The sequence below is a fragment of the Podarcis tiliguerta genome (assembly GCF_965153285.1).
Source record: "Podarcis tiliguerta genome assembly, chromosome: 7".
Taxonomy (NCBI): Eukaryota; Metazoa; Chordata; class Lepidosauria; order Squamata; family Lacertidae; genus Podarcis; species Podarcis tiliguerta.
Window position 1 is genome coordinate 79,266,827 of NC_139540.1, and position 18,457 is coordinate 79,285,283.

General features: G+C 49.5%; 1 protein-coding gene across 6 annotated transcripts; it reads right to left on the minus strand.

Moving 5' to 3' along the window:
- Positions 1–1,059: 1,059 nt before the first annotated feature.
- On the minus strand, positions 1,060–18,456 carry IRX4 (iroquois homeobox 4). Of its 6 annotated transcripts, XM_083448758.1 has the most exons (7): positions 18,115–18,354; positions 9,209–9,374; positions 8,080–8,186; positions 7,316–7,567; positions 5,343–5,449; positions 3,338–3,651; positions 1,060–2,487 (listed from the first exon to the last, which is right to left on the minus strand). In XM_083448758.1, the coding sequence occupies exons 4-7, from the start codon at positions 7,559–7,561 to the stop codon at positions 1,727–1,729; spliced, it is 1,428 nt and encodes a 475-aa protein (XP_083304884.1). In that variant the 5' UTR covers positions 7,562–7,567; positions 8,080–8,186; positions 9,209–9,374; positions 18,115–18,354; the 3' UTR covers positions 1,060–1,726. The 6 variants fall into 6 exon arrangements, with proteins under 6 accessions (XP_083304884.1, XP_083304881.1, XP_083304883.1 ...); XM_083448755.1 differs by lacking the exon at positions 8,080–8,186 and having other exon boundaries at positions 18,115–18,456; XM_083448757.1 differs by lacking the exons at positions 8,080–8,186; positions 18,115–18,354 and adding an exon at positions 17,251–17,269.
- Between the last annotated feature and the right edge of the window lies 1 nt (position 18,457).

The window sequence follows — 18,457 nt, forward strand, 5'->3', positions numbered from 1 at the left end:
CGGAAAGAAAACAAAGAAACGAACAAACCCCAGTTTACATCACAACAGTCCCCGCTTAAGCTGGACTGAGGATCGTAGCTCTGCTTTGAAAATTAAGCTCTACCGGGTTTGCATACACACATACTGTATATCAGGGTGAAAGAACCTCTTAGGGTGCCTCGCCCCTCCCCCTATTTCAGACCACACGTGATTCTTCTACGCTCGGAATAACTGTTGCAATAGAAACAATTAGACTGGCTTGTGTCTTTTTTGCTTAAAAGACTGTGCCATCTCTGCTTTGATAGCATAGTGGGGCAATTCAAAAAGAACAGAATAATGGAATTCTTTCCCCACCCATTTCCTGCCTGCCCTTATGTCCCAGAGCGAGCTTTGGGCCCTTGTTGCGGATGTGGCCTCGCGATTTACTGAACCCGGAACAGGCGCCTGGCCAAACTGCACCAACGCTGTCCAAAGGGAAGCGCAGAGAGGGCAGGAGGCGCTGGCCGGCATTTACTGGGTAGGTGCGAGGGAGGATGATCGCTTGATTAAAAAGCCAGGAGAGGATTCTTTTGGAGTCCCCCCATTAAAAACCAAGATTACAGTCAGACAGGTGAAAATGAACATATACATTTTAAGGCATAATGAGAAGTCGCCAGCCTCTTAGAGATTCTCGGTTTCGGCTGCTAGTGATGCAGCTGAACCAGGTGAATCAAGGTGGCCGGGTCTCAAGCTGGTTTAAGGTCCAGAACCACATCTGCGCCAAACGCACCGTTGATTTTAGAGGGGGCCGTTTTCCTCTCGTGGGTTCCTACTGAGGTCTTTACCACTCGGGAGTATGTCCCGGGTGTCGAAAGGGACGGGCTGCAAACGCACTTGCGCGTGGAAAAGAATGCCACCCAGATGCGCAAGACTTTGATTTCCAAGAGTGTGCTCCGCCCTACACTTATTGACTGGGGAATTCCGTACATCTCCACGGGACATGAAATAGACACGCGTCTTCCAACGCGTTTGGGATCCAGGCGTTGAAGCTCCACTTCCAACGCAGGCAACGCAAACAGACCACAAATCATAGGGTACCTCTGAGAGACAGACAATTTATTTGGAGTGAACATACCTTTTCGACATAGCTTATTTGTCAAGTTCAAATTCGGTGTGTGCGCGTGTGCGGGCAATGGTGTCAACTTGGTGGAAGAAGTGCTTTTTTTGTGGGTGAGATGCTAACGATGAGAAGGGGAGGGCGGGGTGGGTGGGTAGGGAAGTTCGAAGAAGAAACTAAAATTGGCATGCCACAAATCATTTTTTTTGTTTTTTAGGAAAAGGAAAAAAAGGGAGGGGGAAAACAGAATAAACAAACAACTCCCTCCCCAAGAAGCTGAATTCGAATCTCGCGCCTGGTAAACTTTGCAAGGTAAACGCAGAAGGACGCCTCTATAAACTAGTGGAACGTGCTATGGGCTTAAATAACCGTGAAGACATTGATCCCTTAAGGCTGCAGCCAAGTGACAGTCTTTTCATTCTCTCTCCTTATACCAGCAACTTTTAAAATCCTTGCTCGGTTTTTGCGAAGGAAAAAAACGTCTCTGGTTTGCAACGGAAACTCTCTCCAAGTCTTTCTCTCTCTGAGTGTGTCTCTCCACCTCCCGCCGCTCAGTCCCTCGGGGCCCAGCCTGTCTGCCCCCCCCATTCCACCGTCTTGCCTCCCTCCCCCGGCCTGTCCCAGGGAGGCGGACGGGGCGGGCGTCGGTCGTTAGGAGCAGAACATTTTGCTGCCTGCTTTGGGGAAAGCCAGAAAGTCTTTGCCGGAGTCCTGGGGCGCAGCCAGGCCTGCCAGCTGCCCTTTGAGCACGGCGGTGGCGCCGCCGCCCAGCGAGCGCCCCAGGGCCCCCGTCTCCAAGAGGGAGCCTTTGGTGGTAGCCCAAGACACTGCGGTGCTGCTCAAGGCCTGGTTCAAAGTACTGTGCCGGAAGAGCGGGTCGTGGAACACGCCGTCAACCCAGTTCCTGAGGTTGGTGACGGGGGAATCCTTCGGGTGCCTCTCCAAGACGCCCCCAGCCGTCGGGGCCGGCGCGGCGCTAGAGGCACTGGACGCCCCCTGCTGGCGCTTCAGCATGCACGACGGGTACTCGGCCTGGTTGAGCGAGGTGGCCGTGTGCGCCAGGGACCAAATCCTCGGCTTGCTGGACGCCTCCAGGAGCTGCTGCTGCTGGTAACACGGCTTGGCCTCGCAGCTCCTCTGCCGCGCGCTCAGCAGCTCCGCCGCCTCGCAGCCCTCCGCGCCCGCCGTCGGGTCCTTGAGGCAGCTCTTTGCCCGCTCGAGGGGGCTTTCCAGCGGGGCGGTGCCGGCGCCCAAGGAAGAGGGATCCTTGCAGGCCTCGGTGGCGCACGCTTCCCCCTCCGCGTGGCCGAAAGCCGCAGCCTTCAGCTCGCCCTCGGAGCTCTCCGACTCCAGCGGGTCGTAGTCGTCCAGGTCGCTGAGGCCCAACTCTTTGTCCTCCTTGCTGGCCGGCTCTGGGCAAAGGAGGGAAAGGAGGACACGTTACAAACGAGACGGGCAGGGCGCGGCAGATACATTTGCAGTTGAGGTTCGTTCTTGGCTAGTTGAGATTCCTGCATTTCAGAGAGTTGATCTAGATAACCCACGGGGCTTACGATTCTGTGCAATGGCTTTAAGGCTAGGACTCCTCCACCCATTCTCTGTCTGTATTTTGCTTCCCCTCACTCTTCACAACAGCTCTGTAGGATGCAAGGTTAACACCAATCCTATTTTACTAATCGGAACCAGAAATGGGCAGTCACTGGGATGTGTATAGGGGGACGTGACCAGTTTATATAGGCTGCGCCCCTTTACCTGGCTTTCTGGACACAGTGGGCGTGGCTCTCACAGGGAGGATTTCCTGTAGACCCTGTGAGAGCCAACTTCCTTTCTAGCAAGCACGCATTGTGGGTTTGACTACGTCATAAACGTTCCCCAACTTACCCAAGGCAACCCAAGCACTGCATGGCTTCCAAAGGTTTCGAAACCCAAATATAATGCCGGTGTTGCGCTCAGGCCTAGCAAAATAAGTAACGCGCTTTTCTACGCGAGGAAGCAAACCTTTCTAAGGTTTTGGTCGGGTGGAAACCGTTGCAAAGCCCAGCAGGCGCACCCCTCATTTGACAGCCCCCTTCCTCTGTCAAAGCAGAGCAGACTCAGAAGGGACACTGGCCGCCTCAAAGGCAACACACCCATACTTTTTGTCTCCTGGACTCCCAACACCCATCACCCTCCCCGTGTGCCCAGTATCCTTGTCCCAGAGAAGGGCGACAGGGCTAAGATAGCTCCTGCCTCCAGTATACGGCTAAGAGACTTGGAAGATACCCTCGAGTTTCTCATTCTTCAAGCTCTCCCCTTGACCCTCTCCCTCGTCCTCGTCCTCGTAGGGTCTCTTTTCGTCCGCACACTTGTTCCTGGGGGGCCAGGTCATCTTGTTCTCCTTCTTGAGCCTCCTCCTGGCGTTGGCGAACCAGGTGGAGACCTGCGTGAGGGTCATCTTGGTGATGATGGCCAGCATGATCTTCTCGCCTTTGGTCGGGTAGGGGTTCTTGCGGTGCTCCTGCAGCCAGGCCTTCAGCGTGCTAGTGGTCTCCCGAGTGGCGTTTTTCCTCCGCGTCCCTCCATCCATGGTGCCATATCTAGGGCGGGAGGAAGAGTGTCAGTGAAAATGCAGCGCCAACGAGCCGGAAGAAAGCACCACCCACATGGTCTGATTCACCGACGCAATTCCATTTCCCGCGAGAAAGGGACCCTGGTATCCAATATTTTCCATCTTTCTACAAAACCCAGAACGCGCTGGTCTTACCAGGAAAACGGTGCAACTTGGTTAAGCTCGGAATCTAGAAAGACGGAGCGTTTGGATACACAATTGGTGATCAATAGGACCTCAACCAGCTTGCTATCCTGCCTATACTTACTTGGGAGTAAATCCCCCTTGAAAATGGGGTCACACAGTTAATCTTGGGATTTAGGCTCACCTCGATCATGGATGGAGTCTTTGCGACTTGCCTCGCAAATAACTTACTCGGGGCAAGACTAATGTACACCTGATCTAAATCGGTGTAAATCGATCTAAAACAACGGCACTCGGGCTCCTGAAAAGCGTGCTGCGGATCTTGTACACGCTAACTCTGAAGTGAGTCCCGGTGACTTCTGAGTTTGCACCGGATTGCAGCCTGAAAGCATGTCTACTTCAGAAGGCAAAGAGCCGCCCTTGAGAGGCATCCAAAATTCAACTCCTGCAAAATGGATATGCTAGAAAAACAATATATATATATTTTAAAGTCTACTCTTGCTCCAGCGCTCTGAGAGAGTCCACCGACGTAACCTCAGGGCGCAGTTATTAATAAAAATGTTTATTTTATTATTAGTAAATTTCTCTCCTACCCATTCCATATATCTGTGCTGCACAAGACACTGGGCTATACCTGAATATTTAATGCACACCATCTAAGGAAAGGTCATCAGCACCCAGTGGGCTTAAAAGGTTGGAACAGCGTAAGGAGGAATCTTGGTGTGTGTGTTTTAAAGCAATAACCGCACCAAAGATTAAAAAGAAGAAGAAGAAATATAAAATTGTTCGGCACATTTGTAAACGTGGTGGGGGAGTGACAAAAAGCGGCCCCCAACCTGCCCATGTAAAAGTAAAAAAGAGAATCCAGTAGGAGATGAGCGAACATTTTGGTTCACACGTGCCAAATGATGAGTGAAAGGTCTTGCTCGTGTGAACGAACCATCGCGAGCTCAAAAGAGGCCGGACTTCCTGGCACCTTAAACGCCGTGTTGTTAAACGGGTCCAATTTATACTTATAACAAAGGCTTCGTTTCGTGCAGACAACACGGAAACATAACTTGTTATTGGCATTTATAGAGATAAAGAGCGGACGCCATTAAAGCTCCATTTAAACCCATTTCTTTCTTCCTTTCGGGAATGCGCTGGCTTTTAGGCGCCTTGGTTTCTCGCTGGAGTCAATGGGGTCTGAGCCGCTTCAGGGCAGGTTCACACGTGCACGCTACACCGATTCCTCGTGCCTGATTTGGTGAGCAGCCTCTGCTGAAAAGCGCGGCCATTCTCAAGAAGGCGCGCTTCAAATGCTTTCAGGATCCCGGCTTGCGAGCGCTTCATTGGTGAGATCAGAGATCATCTGACTCTGATACAGGGGCGGCTTATTCTGGCCACACTCGTTTGCTACTGGTCCTTTGAGAAAAGCACAAGCTGAAGACGTTTCCTGATTAAGAAGCGCAACTAACCTCCTCTCCTCTCTCCCCCTCCTTGGCCCCCACCGCCTTTTCCTGCCCCTCAATGAACGGCTGATGGTTTGTTTCTTACCTGTCATATTGATACTGACTGAGCGTGTGGTCGTATGGATAGTATGCAGCCGCCTGGGTGATTCCCGCATGCGCAGATCCGCTCCCATCCTTCGAATCAAAGCTGTTCTGGAACAGGAAAAGCAAAGGCGTCTTCTTATCAGCGCTCCCCTCCCCCACGGGCAGTGCGGGTGGGGGGGCAGGAGGGGAGACGCGCGCAAATGGACACGTTTCTATTTATTTTTGCAATGGAGAAACACGTCGAGGAGCAAAAAACAAACAAAAAAAATCCTCTAGGATTTCAAGGCTAAACAGGATCCGGCTTGATTTCAAATGGGATGGGAGGCCACGTGTTGAGATTCCTGCATCGCAGGGGGTTAGGATAGATGACCCTCGGGTCCCTTCCGACTCTTCACTTCTGTGATTCTATCAGGGGGTTAAACTGTTTAGGCTGCAAACTTGGGCACAAGTCCCACTGAACTCAGTACAACTTACTTCCGAGTAGACTGGCATAGATTGTATTTCAGTATTTCTTCAATTCCTGTATACTGGACTTGCGCTTAATTGGAGATGAACATGAAGTTCCTTGTACTCTTGTCCACTGACTCAGTGTTAGCATCTCTTGGCCCGATTTGGTGCACGTTGACTCAGAGGAAACCTTATTTTCCTGCAATGGAATTTACTCACAGGAAAGCTGATTTAGCCTCTGCAGTCCACTGGAGCCCAGTGCTTTCCTTCATCCGACTAAAAATGGTATTTTATGCACCCTGGGCTCCAAGAACAAGTGAATAGGGATAAGCAAGGGTCAAATATCACCTAGAGCAGTGATGTCCAAACTTTTTTCCGAAGAGGGCCAGATTTGATGAAGTGAAGGGCCGTGAAAGCCGACCAAAGGGCCGACCGAAGTTGTTAACCTTTAGGATTGAAGTTGTTGAGCTTTTTTTAGGATTGGAGTTTATTGAGGTGCGAAAGTTGAAGTGCTCTCTTAAAACAGGCTGCAATCCTCAATAAACATACTTTCCTTAAAAAAAAGAAAAAGAAGGGGGGGGGCAATTGCAATTAATGGGACGATGAGACGTCACTTGTTTGCCACACAGGGAAGTATACGAAAAGTTAATTTCTTAACGCAGACATTTTATGCATAATTTTACATTTAAGCATTCGGTGAGCAAACTCGGATTCCTGTTCCGGTGACAACTCCAGACTCGTTTTCTTGGGTCAGTTTCAGTACACAGAGAGAGATCAGCAATGCCACGATGTCTCAGCATTTATCATGTTTATCATTTATCTCTAATTAAGTAGTTGGATCGCAGAGATCAGCAGACAATAGTTTCTCAGCGCTTATTACCGTCTATCTCTAATTACATAGTTGTAGGCTGATCTCCGTGTTGTTAGATACCTGAATTAGCAACGCCTATGATTGACTGAAGTTTCTCACAGCCCCGATTCATATTCACTTCGGATTACCCCATGGCACATAGACAGGTTACATAGCCGTTGGCTAATTAAACAACCCATGGCCTTTTAAACTCTCTCTGTGGATTATTGTTATTGTTTGTTACTACGTTTTGTGTTTTTATATTGTAAGCCGCCCTGTGCTCCTCGGATGAAAGGCGGCATAGAAATTTAATAAAGAAAATAAATAGGAAACATTTTGTGTTTCCTCCAGGTTTGCTTGTACTAGTGATACATCTCTAACTCCATCTACACCTACACACACGTGAGGATGCACAGCACACACACCTTGCTATTAAAAAGTGCATAACTAGAAATTAAGTCCCTCCCGCTTAACTTGATGAGGTTTACTTGCTTCCTTAATGTCCTTAGGGACTGGGTTGAGCGGTGAAGCTTCTAGCTTAGCTTCTAGCTAAGCTGCGACTCTCTCAGTTTGCTGACTTGGAAGAGCAAAAGTCCCTTGGTAATGGGGCAGTCAATGCGTTCTTGGCCAGTCAATGCGTTCAGGTGGAAGTCGTGCTCGCTGCGCAGAAGACTTACCAAGGAGTAGAAAGCCGACGCCTCCGTCCCGTAGGTCACGTAGTTGCCATAGCCTTGCGTGTTCGTGTAGGGACTCCCATAGACTCCCAGGGCAGCTGCCGAGTTGAGCTCGTGCCTGGCCGTGGCTAGCAGCCTGCTCTCGTACACGGGGCAATAGACGGGGGTCTGAGCCGAGGCTGCCGCCCCAGAGTCCGTGAGGGTCCTGCCGGTGGTCTCACAGCAAGTGGTCAAGGAGTTGGTGGTCATCAGGAACTAGGACGAGAGAAGACAGGGCAGTGATCTTAGAAGGGGCAGCTGACAGCCATGGCAACCAACAGGCCGATCTACCAACCAGTTCTGGCGAAGGCCGTTTTCGGTCCCAAATCAGTGAGGTTTCACACAACCCACTGACTCCCGTGTCCATTGGTTTTAATGAGCATCTCTTCTTCAAGTTAATTAATCCGGAACAACCGCCACCCCCTCTATCCGACCTCACAAAGGGCACAAACTCGGGACAGCGCGATCCATCTGTGCTATCACACAGAAGGGTGGTGAAACGCGCGATGAAACGGTCGTCTGAAACCGCCCAGTCACTTGCAGAATCCTCAGCTCCCAAAATGGAGGGGGGGGGCACCCAGGCCGAATAGCGGAAGGGAAAAGCAGTGGAAGGAAGTGGCTGCAACCCTATACACGTTTACCTGGGAGCAAGTCCCATTGTGCTCAATGGGGCTGACTTCTGAATAGACCTGCATGGGATTGCGCCGTTAGTGATCTTAAATAAGTACCTTATATATTATGTTAAACCCAGTGGCTTAACTGGTTTGTGGATCGGGGAGAAATTTAAAGATCGGTTGGGGAGGGGGGGAACCTAGTTCCAGTTCACACTTGTCAACTAAAGAGAAAAAGAGAGAGAGAAAGAAAATACTTTTCAGTTTTTAATGCATTCTTCCGGCGAGCTAGACCGCTCACATTAACATTAATACATACATCCGTCTCGGTTCTAGAACACGTTTATTTCCGAGTAAAAGTACTGAGAATGTTAATGAATCCCAGATCCTTCGCAAGAGCTAATTGAACATTTGTTTTAACTGCAGATTCCAACACCCACTTCTGTCCCACGGGGGTTTCGGTCCTGCTCTCTTTTAAGGGTACGATCCAGAAAGGAGCTGAGCCGAGGCCTCAGCTGATACAGGGCCCCTGACTGCAGCGACCTCGCACCCCACCCAAGTTCCTGCTAGCGAAGTGGCCCGTGAATCTGGCTTGAACCAGCCAGTTGTTGTTGTTGAACGGGCTTCCATCCACCCGCTTACTTCAGAGTAGGTCCGCGGACCAGGGGGAACGAGCTGCTTCCTTCTTATCCCTTGCCCCAGTTCACCTCTTGGCATTAGTAAAACCCTCTGAGATCTTTCCGTCTTCAGCGCGCTGCGGGAGTAATTTGTTGCAGGCTAGCTAGCACCCCTCTGAAACTAGAGACCTTCCAAATCTCAGGACGGGGCTCTCCAACCCAATCCTAAACGATACCCCGCCCCTTGACTCCAATTTAACTCCCCACCCCTCACTGTTAACATTCTCACTCTAGGTCAAGGTCCCTCGATAAATCCAGGACAGGTGGACTTTCTAAACCAGCTCGTGGTTAGAGCACCGCAGCGTTAGGATACCAAGGCGACAGTCTCCCTTTTACCTGGAAGTAAGTGCCTTTGGTTTCAGTGGGGCCTTACTTCCGCGTAAAGATGGCAGTCCCTGCTCTTGGGGAAGGGGGGGTGTCATCCCTTCCCCCAGCCCCCAGTTGATCTGAAGCAGATTAAGTCCCTACAAAAGCGCCTCCCAGGAGATGGGGGTTCTCCCGCGCGCCTTCACAGGGGAGGGCAGTGAAAGGAAAGAGCGTAGATGCGATGGGAGTCCGGCAGGACTTACCTGGGGTGCAGACGAGTAGGGGTATCCGAACTGGGGGTAGGACATGGCCACGGGGGGCTCCCAGGCTCCAGGAACAACCAGGAGAGGCGCTGGATCCGCGGGCTCCGCAGGCTGCCTCGCTGTGCCGTGTGGCCCCGAGTGATGGATAATCCGAGCTTCCTAGGGGCTTAGAGGACCAAGCATAAAACCATCTTGAATTCATCTGCCTTGAACCTGAAACTATTTTTGTGTGTGTGTGTGTGTGTGTTGGGGGGGGGGGAGTTTGTCTTCCCTCCCCCGCACAACACGCACACAACTCGCGATCTTAAAAAGATCTGCTTAGGCAGCGTGGCGCTTCTTCAACACGAACAACATAAAAGGCACGGTTGCTCTGAGGTTTCATGGGGGAAAATACATATTTTGCCCACACACAGGCAGCGGCGGAGGGAGGGGAAGAGAACCACTCCTAGCTGAAACACACATGTCAAATCAAACATCTGACGTCAAGAAGAAGAAAAAACAAACCCTACAGAAACTGCCTATCGCGTATTTGTGTGCACCTTTGTGGTAGACCACGGCCTGGAATTTAAACCAAATACCCAGGATGAAAGTTTGTTTTCCAACGCCTCAGAGCACGCTGGCTGATCGCTATTTCAGGAAGTTCTCCTGCGCTGATAAGGAAAGCGAACCCCAAAGGTACAAAATGGCAAGGTCCTGAGTGGTTCATATCAATAGTTTGGAGAGAAGAAATCAGTGCCGTCTCTGTGTCTCCCCCCCCTCCCCCGAATCACTGAAGGGTGGTCAGCACTTTTAATTAGAAATTAATTAATGAGCAGCTGCCTGCTGCTTCCTCCCACTCCTCCCTGCCCTGCAGTCATCAGTCCCACTTACAAACGAGGCCGCTGGAAGGGCAGGCGCGCAAGCCAGGCTTTTAAATCAACAGTTGAAACGAGCTCCGGAGCTGACAGTCAAAGCACGTGGAGAAGCGCCGCCACCAAAGTGCATGTTAGGAAAGGGCATGGAATGGGCATTTGCGCTGAACGGACATTATGTTAGACGTTTTAGGCTTTAAAAAACTTTTTGGGGTGGGGAGATATGGAAAACCAAAGTGAGGAGGGGCCACAACTTCGGGCCATTGAGTGTCAGGGGGAGAGTGAACTTCAAACCCAGGCCAGATTTGATTTGCAAAGCGAGAGCATCTATCCGTAGTCAAAACAAGAGCTGACATTCATACAGCATTGTACAATCTTCAAACTTCTTTGCATGCATTATCTCAGGAATCCTTACAAGAGCAAGGCAAAACTGAGTGTTTCCAGGTACTTAAAAAAAATATTGGGGCACGGGTCCAAATTTACATTAAAAATTGCATATGCTAACTTAAATGTCTATGTGCAGATATAGACAGCAAAGTCAACTAATTTCTCATCCAAGCCACTCTAGTTTAAAAATCCAGTTAACTGGTACCCATTTCAGATGTGTTCCTCTTTAATTTATTTAACCAGTAGTAAAGTGAATTTCCCAACAGATCCTGCTTCAAATCAATTAAGCGCCCCTTCAATTATCCCATTTCATTGCCTCCAACTCATCTTAAGAGAAAGTCATCTTCAACTGATGTAGTTCCCCAAATTTACACCCTTATACCTCGAATTAATGCCAATTAAGACCAACCCTTTCATTTCCACCTGAATTTATTATCCACTAGAAACACTTGGGGCATGGAGAAAAAGATCTGGGACCTGAGATATTTAGGCTCACCACTAGCTACAGCCTGGTCAGTATCCTGGTCTTGCAGTGTAGGACTGATCCTGAGAGGGTAGTTGGCCTAAAACCTCTTCGCAAGTTCATAGGGGAGGGGATTTTCTGGTTCATAGTCTGTTTCCCCCACTACCTGTGCTAAGGTAACTCTCAAACTCTCTCTTAATGGTTTTGATTTTTTGTTGTGTGGGAATATACAAGTTTTCTAGGTAGGTAGAATATGAAAACTAGTTCATATTTTTTAAATCAGGAGACTGACCAAAGAATACCACCCTAACTGTAGTTGTGATATCCTGGAATAAATATGGCTCCCCATATTGTCAAGCACTCTATGCTTCTTCTGGTGTGCAATGATCCCCTCAGATCTCTGACAGAGAAACCATAAATCAGCTTTGTCCCACCTGGCTTTCAGTCCTTAATTTAAGCCACATTTTCCTGAGTGGCAGCACAGAAATAGATGAAATAAACGTGGCTCCCTCTCTGTGCCATACAGATTCGCTACCTGTGACCGTCCAACTTTCATACAGTTTTATCAAACTGTGCCCCTTTCTCTCAATGTCCAGCTGGTATCCATTAGCTCCCCAGAATGCCAATGTCCAAGAGTCTCTAGTTTATATTATAACATGGGCTCATAGAACAGCACTACCTCTCGTTAAAACAAACTCTGATATTTGACCAGAGATTCTGTTTGAGAGCAGAAGGCAGAGCTAGGCCTTTCGTTAGTACCTCCATTTTTGCTCCTTTGGATTATCTCCGGCCTCTTGTCCAAGATACATTCACAACAAGCCCTTTAAACTTCACATGAATTGGTCAAGAATAGTCATCACTCCCACTTTTGAACTGGAAGAGAGGGGAGGGAGAAAAATCAACCTTTCCTGGAAGTATGCGTAAAGTGTTTAAGAGGTGGCTAATTTACTATGTGATCTGTGTATACACTCTTATTTCATTTTATGACTACAAATATAAGACTACATCAGAAAGTCATTTTCTCGGAGACTTATTAAACTGTAGATCTCAGATTTCTGCCAAAGCCCCTTGTTAGACCCTTTTATCCTACTAGGCAAGTTTAAGTGTTTAATGGGAGTGGTGTTTTAAATGTTTAATGAGAATGATATTTGGTCTTTCTTGATTTCTGTCTCTCGTTGCTAGCCCAAGTCGCCAGCACCATCGCTGCAAGGAGCAATGCACATTTCATTGATGTTAGTAGCAAAACGCCAATTAATTTTAATGGAGCTGGAATTTCTGCAATGCTGAGTGCTGTCTAGGGCTCAAAGGCCCACCCTCGATTCTTCAGGCAAGTCGGGATCTCTCATTCTCAGCGTGTGATCCTAAACATTTGGATCCTTCAAGACTTTTCTGTAGTCTTCCTTCTAAGTGAACACGCTGGCCTTAGCTGGAAAGATCTAAATGCTCAGTAGGATGGTTTCAGATAGGAAAGCCACTGCCGTCAGTAAAGTGGGATTAACAGAATACAATATTCTGGATGAAGGAACAAGGTAAAATCAGAAAGAATTTGGTGCCTTAGAAGGTTCACCACAAAGATGAAAACTGCATTCAAAAGGCAAATGAAGTTTTGTTTGAACTCGCTTCCCATTTATGGTCAATTGCATGGAGGGTCATGGAAGCCCTAGGCGAAACCTATGAAAGTATAGGACCCTATGCAAACTCTTGAGGGTTTGGCTAGGCTGAAGGTCTCTCTCTTTCTCTCCCCAGGATATTTACCATCTGTCCCATTTAGAGGGTAGGCCAGGATATAAATTCAGCAAAAAATGTTCGCTTTGAAGACAGTTCCAGTGTGATTTACTTCCGGCATGTTTATTAATCCTAAAGGATTAATTTACTTATAGTATTACTCTACTTAAATTCTAGTTCTGACCATAAAACAGCAGCAGTCATACTCAGGGTAGATAGAGCCTTAAGTCCACTGACTTCAATGGATCTACAATATGACTGCCAATGGATATACCCAGGAAATCTTATTTTTGAAAGTAAGTGATTTCAGGGGGGTGAGCAAAAAGATTCTTTTTAATCATTTTTTTCAAGGTGAGAGTAGACTCTTACCCTCCTTAGTAACTCCCGCTAAATTCAGAGGAGCTTTTACTTTGGGTTAAAAGAGAGAAGTTCTTACTAATAAGTTGGCATACCATTACTACTGGTTTCACCACCCCTATCAGTCCCCTTCACCTTGTCACCTTTATCTAGGCCTCTCCTGGAAAGTCCAGTATATATAATTTTCCTCCAGGACCTTTTGTGTATGTGTTTGTATTGGGGAGCGGGGAGGGTAGGGGATATAGAAAAACCTCAACCTCTGAAAATCTGGATACTCTGTCTAGAGAGGAACTTGCAGTGGGGAAGTTAGCCAGACCCAGGGCGGGCGAGTTTCTGTGCGTATTTGCGCGCGTGGAGAGGGGAGGGCAGCTGTGGCGGGGGAGGGAGGGATGAAAGGAGTGCAGACTTGCTCGGAGAGCTGCCTGGGTTCAGACATGTGAATAGCCCCAGGGTCACACTCTAATTAATGATGATGTTCCCTTCTTCTCCCCAGCTGGAAGACTTGGTGCCTCCCAGGGACGAATCTGCCCGCTCTGACAGCTCGATTGAGGGTGATGGATGACTATCTGGAGACCGCAGTACACCTAATATAATCATATCTGCTGCGTAATTGCTATAATTTACCGAGGCAAAGCCTTGGCTCTAGGAGGAGCGCGTTAAAAGGCAGCAAAAGGAGCTCAGCAGCCCCTTCAAAAGAGAGGGCCACCCTGCACCTAGTTTAACCGCGTTTACCTGGGAGTAAGAGGCACAAGGGTTGTCTTCAGATTACCTGTGCTAGTTCCCTGGAACTTTGGTGAGACACTGGGCTCATCCATACTGTCCTTTAATGTATGAAGGAAGGGAAAGTCTGGGAAGGGAGTGATTTTGAGGAGAGCGTCATATGGACAGTGGAGAATGAATGGAGGTTTTGGAAACCTAACCAGTCACATTAAACGACAGTGCGGACGACCACCCCTTTTCACTCGCATTATATGTTTACTCAAATGAACAGGCCCTACTTCCAAGGAAGAGCCCAATTCCACGTGTGTGGTTTTTTAAAACTTTAAAGCAAGTCCCACTATGGTTCGTCAGGAACTGAGACCAAACTGGGGAGGAAAGAGTTAACAACCTCTCAACCCCCCCCCCCCCCCAAGGCTTCTGCTATCTCTCTCCGCTCCGCCTGCGGCTTTTAAATGAAAATAAATACGTCTAGCACATGTCCAAACACAGATCTATCGCGCGCAATATGTGGGGTGTCCCACCCTCTAGTCCGCAATCAGGGTTGTGATCCTGCGCACGCTTGTCACGGAGTCAAGTCCACTTCTGGGAAGCTATGACCAGAGTTGCACTGTAAAGTTTATTTGGGTAGATCTGGAGGTCGCAACACACATCGGTGGAACTTTCGCGGAAGGAAGCATAAGATTGCAGCGGTTGTATAATATTTGCAGGGCGTATAAGCGTATCAGACCCCAGGAATCTCCGGCACGCAGATCACTTAAAGCGGCTGAGCGGTTCATGGCGGCAGCTCCAGTAGTTTAGGGATCGCAGACGCTTTACAAATAAATGCATTGGGGCGGGGGCGGGGGGCTGCTTCAAGGACAGGCTGTGACAATAATTTCTTCCCCCCACCACTGCATTGCTAAAACTGTTTCTCCTCCTCGTAGCCTGCCTGTAGTTGATGGAGGAGCCATCCAACCAGTCAGAAACGAAAGCCAAAGTTTGCAAGTACTTCATGGAGACTGGGGATGGTGGTAGCTGCAGGTCTAGCCAGGCTTACTCAGAAGGCACAACCCCAGTCGATGGAAGTCACTTCTAAGGAAATCAGCTTTAGAGACCGTGGTCCTAAACAGGATGCAACCCTGTGCTCGTTTTCCTGGGAATAAGACTTTCCGAAACTCGATGGGACTTACTTTCGAGTAGACCCGCTTTTAAAAAATAAATAAATGATTGCACGAGGACCATCTCTGAAGATAAAGGGAAACCCGAGAGCCACGCAGCCTATACATTGCAGGTATACAATACCAGGAGGTGGGGGTGTTTACTGCAACACGCAGGCGCGTCGCCCTCCAGGGGACGGGGGCGGGGTGCAGCCTCCCAGATCTCCAAAGGAGTTCAGCGTTAAACGTTGCAATTAGCTGACTGAAGCAGACAACTTTTACAGAGGATGGTGCAATGTTTTTTTCTCTCCCCCCCCCTCCGCCAAACCGCAACGTTGCAAATCCATCTACACACACACACACACACGCACGCCTTTTTCAAATACTCAAACAATTCCACCGGGATCACCCTGCACTGGCAGACGGAGCAAAGAAGTTTCTCGCGCGTTTCTGGATCCAGAACATAACCTCTCCACCATGATCCATGCCATCCTATCCCGCTTCTATACGAAATTTCCTCCCTGGGACCGTTTGAACTGCAATCCTTTATAAACGCAGCAAGTCTAGGATCGCGCCGTTGGTTAGGTGCTCAGTAGAAATCAGTGCGATTTTTCCTTCTTTTTGGCTAGCGACTTCCATAGCGTTCTACTTCAAAGTCATGGTGGGTTGTTAACTACTCGCCCTCACCCTTGACTTCGGAGTAACAGCACGATCCGTGCTGATTGACTTGGGAATGTGTCTAATTAGGCGCAGTGGCGCCCCCCTCCCCGCCCTCGGTAAGTATCCATAGGATTGCAACTTTAGGTTTGTATCCTGAAGCACGCTTCCTTGGAAGTTCAGGCGTTGGTATGAACGAGTCTCGTGCCCGGAAAAACACGCGCAAGATCGGCCGGACTGGCTTCAACGCGCCTAATAGCAGGGTGCGTGGCTCCAGCTCCACACACTCAATCGGAAGTCAGCCCCCAAAGAACAAAGTGGGATCCTGATTCCATCGAGTCCCTGAAATAGTTCTTCCCCGCACAGCCTAAGTTCCCCTCTCCTCCAGCAAACACCACGCCAAGCGCTGCCCTGTTTCCAGGCTCTTCATAAATCTCTGTGAGGGAGGTGAGATTTCCCACAAATGCCCCACTTTAGGCATTCTGATGAATTTCATTATCTCCCCATTCAGCAACAAAGCTAGAAAGTAACAGTGTCCTAAAGGCAATCAGCGTACCTCGCTCACGAAGAGATCCAGGGACGGGAGTCTGAGCGCTATCCTGTGGAAAACGACAACTTTTGCGCATAAGGCAACAAGCTGACTTCTACACGTACCAGGGAGCAGCCAGAGGGAAGCCCTTCTTTTGCCAAAGAGACCACCCAGCGCAATTCTCACAACACAGCTCCCAAAATCAGAACGAGTGTGTGCTATTTCTTGAAAAACAACAGCAGCAGCAGCAACAAATACGCAGCCTAGCAGAGCGAAGTGTGCCGCGTCTTCAGGGTTTAAATCTCTGCAGATTTTTTTCAACGTTCTTCTCCAAGAAACTAAAGCCAATGTCTGGTTTGTTTGTTTGTTTTTTTAATCCTCCCCAAGAAAACTTGTAAGAAAGAGACGCGCAGGAGCAGGCCCTAGCAGGTTAGGTAGCTGCTCTGATTGAGGTCGGCAGGAAATTGATCTGGACACGTTTTGAGCAGTTAGAGAAACCATCGGGTTATTTTTGCCCTAAATTTCTCTGCCTGAATGGCCCAGGACTAACCTCTTCCTCGGGTTCCGAATTACAATTTCTCAAGACACCCCTGATAAGGAAAGAATCCGCCGCATCTTCGCCCCCAACCCCTACGAACCCCCCCCCCAGCCAGCACCCAAAAGGCGAATAAACTAAGTTGTACTCCTGCGCATATTAACTTGGAGGCGAATCCCAAATAAAAGGAATGGGACTTCCTCCCGTAATCACGGTTTGGATCGGGCCAGAAGGGTGTTAAAGAATGTGGATCCCGCGACCTTGGAAAAACCTTTCCCAACGTTTTGGACTTCGGAGCTGGCGGCGCTTCTCCAGCTTTCCTGTTTGTAAAATGGATGAAAAAGCGTAAACTAGAAAATTGAGGGTATCTCCTTGCCGGCGACCTCACCAAACCTGACACTGGACTTGAACTAGCCAGAGACCTGCAGAGGGTCTAGGATCAACCAGTGCGTGTGGACAAACTGGTTTTAGACAGGCGCCTGGCCAGACCTAACACAGAAGCCCCAACCCCCTATTTGCACGCATATATCCGCACGGAGGTTTTTTACCGTTTTATTCTCCCGGCCTGGCTAATAACCGAGGCGAATTTACTCCTGTTACCAACAACAACTAATCAATGGGATTCATTTGCCAATGTGTTTGGCTCGCCCCATTAAACCCCCCCCCCTTTTCTTCGACTTACAGTAAGGAATCTGTGGCGCTTCTCCAAAAACACCTCCCCAGAGGACCAGGTTAGAAAGAAGACCCACCCAGTTCTTGCCAGCGCCGGAATCTTTGCAGTCGTAGCCCAAAGCTGTGAAACCGGAGATTTTAAAAGTGTGTCGTCGAACATGTGCAGAGTGCCTTGCAGTCACTCCTGAACCATGCACAACAACACGATTGGGATGGGAGGGGGGGGAGGTGACAGAGTTTTCGGGCTCGATTTCTAAGCAGCCCCACTTCTCAGGCTAGAAACTGTGTCTGAAATCCTATACTCACTTGGCTGTGAGTCCGCCGCGTTGAACTCCGTGGGACTTCCTACGCAGTAAACAACTACAGGATTGCACCGACCAGTGCCGAGTTTACAGAAGCGATTTAAAGCACCCCCCCCCCGCCAAACAGAGGAACTTATCACCCGCACTTCCTTCATAGGGGTGCCCTCCCCGCGCCTTCACTGTCCTCCAAGCTTGGGCTCCTTTTCCACGTCCACCAAACTTTCTTGGCCAACGCAGCCTCCCTGCCCAAAGTCTCCTAGAGCAACCGACCAAAGTTGCACTCTATGCATGACCGCGAACACCCTTTCCCTTTCCCCATCCCCGCGCCGAGAAGAGAAAAAGCATGTGTGTAAGGCGGCTTTCCTCTCAGCCCTAGGTAAACACTGCCCAAGCCGCATGATGGATCGCCCGTAGTTTCTCTTCCATAGGCAGCCCGAGATTTCCCAGCCGGCTGGCTGCAGAAGGCAGGCTATTGTTGGGGTGCGCGTGGATGGATGGATGGATAGATGGGCGGAAAGGAAGCCGGGGTGCAAGTGCACCGCCAGCAAGGAAGCGCCTCTCTTTCTTGTTACCTGCAATCACGCCGGGCTGCGCCTAGGATCTCCTGGCGAGAGCTTGTCCATGGCAAAGGGTGGCCGCGTCTTTTCGCCTCGCTCGCAGCGGCTCGCTTTGGAGAGAGCAGCAGCCACCGCAGCGCGCTAATGGAGACATTGCTCAGTGTATGGAATACCTGACTGGAGTCAGTCCGACGAGTGAGTGCCTCCAGTCCCCAGGCGCCACAGTCACTTCACTAACCCCCTGCACCGGAGTGACGTTCGAGTGCAGAGCTGCGCTTACCGCGCGCCTTTTCCTCCTCCTGATTAACACTTTCCAACGCTGCCCTCGCCCGCTCGCTCGCGCTGCTGCTGCTGCTGC

Bases quoted from the DNA above. Each gene is read 5' to 3' on its own strand.
- IRX4 (XM_083448755.1), bottom strand. From the start codon at position 9,253: ATGTCCTACCCCCAGTTCGGATACCCCTACTCGTCTGCACCCCAG. The intron at 3,652-5,342 runs GTAAGAAACAAA...CTCCCGCCCTAG, and splicing joins AGTCAGTATCAATATGACAG to ATATGGCACCATGGATGGAG. The intron at 2,488-3,337 runs GTATCTTCCAAG...TCCTTTGCCCAG, and splicing joins GAAGAATGAGAAACTCGAGG to AGCCGGCCAGCAAGGAGGAC.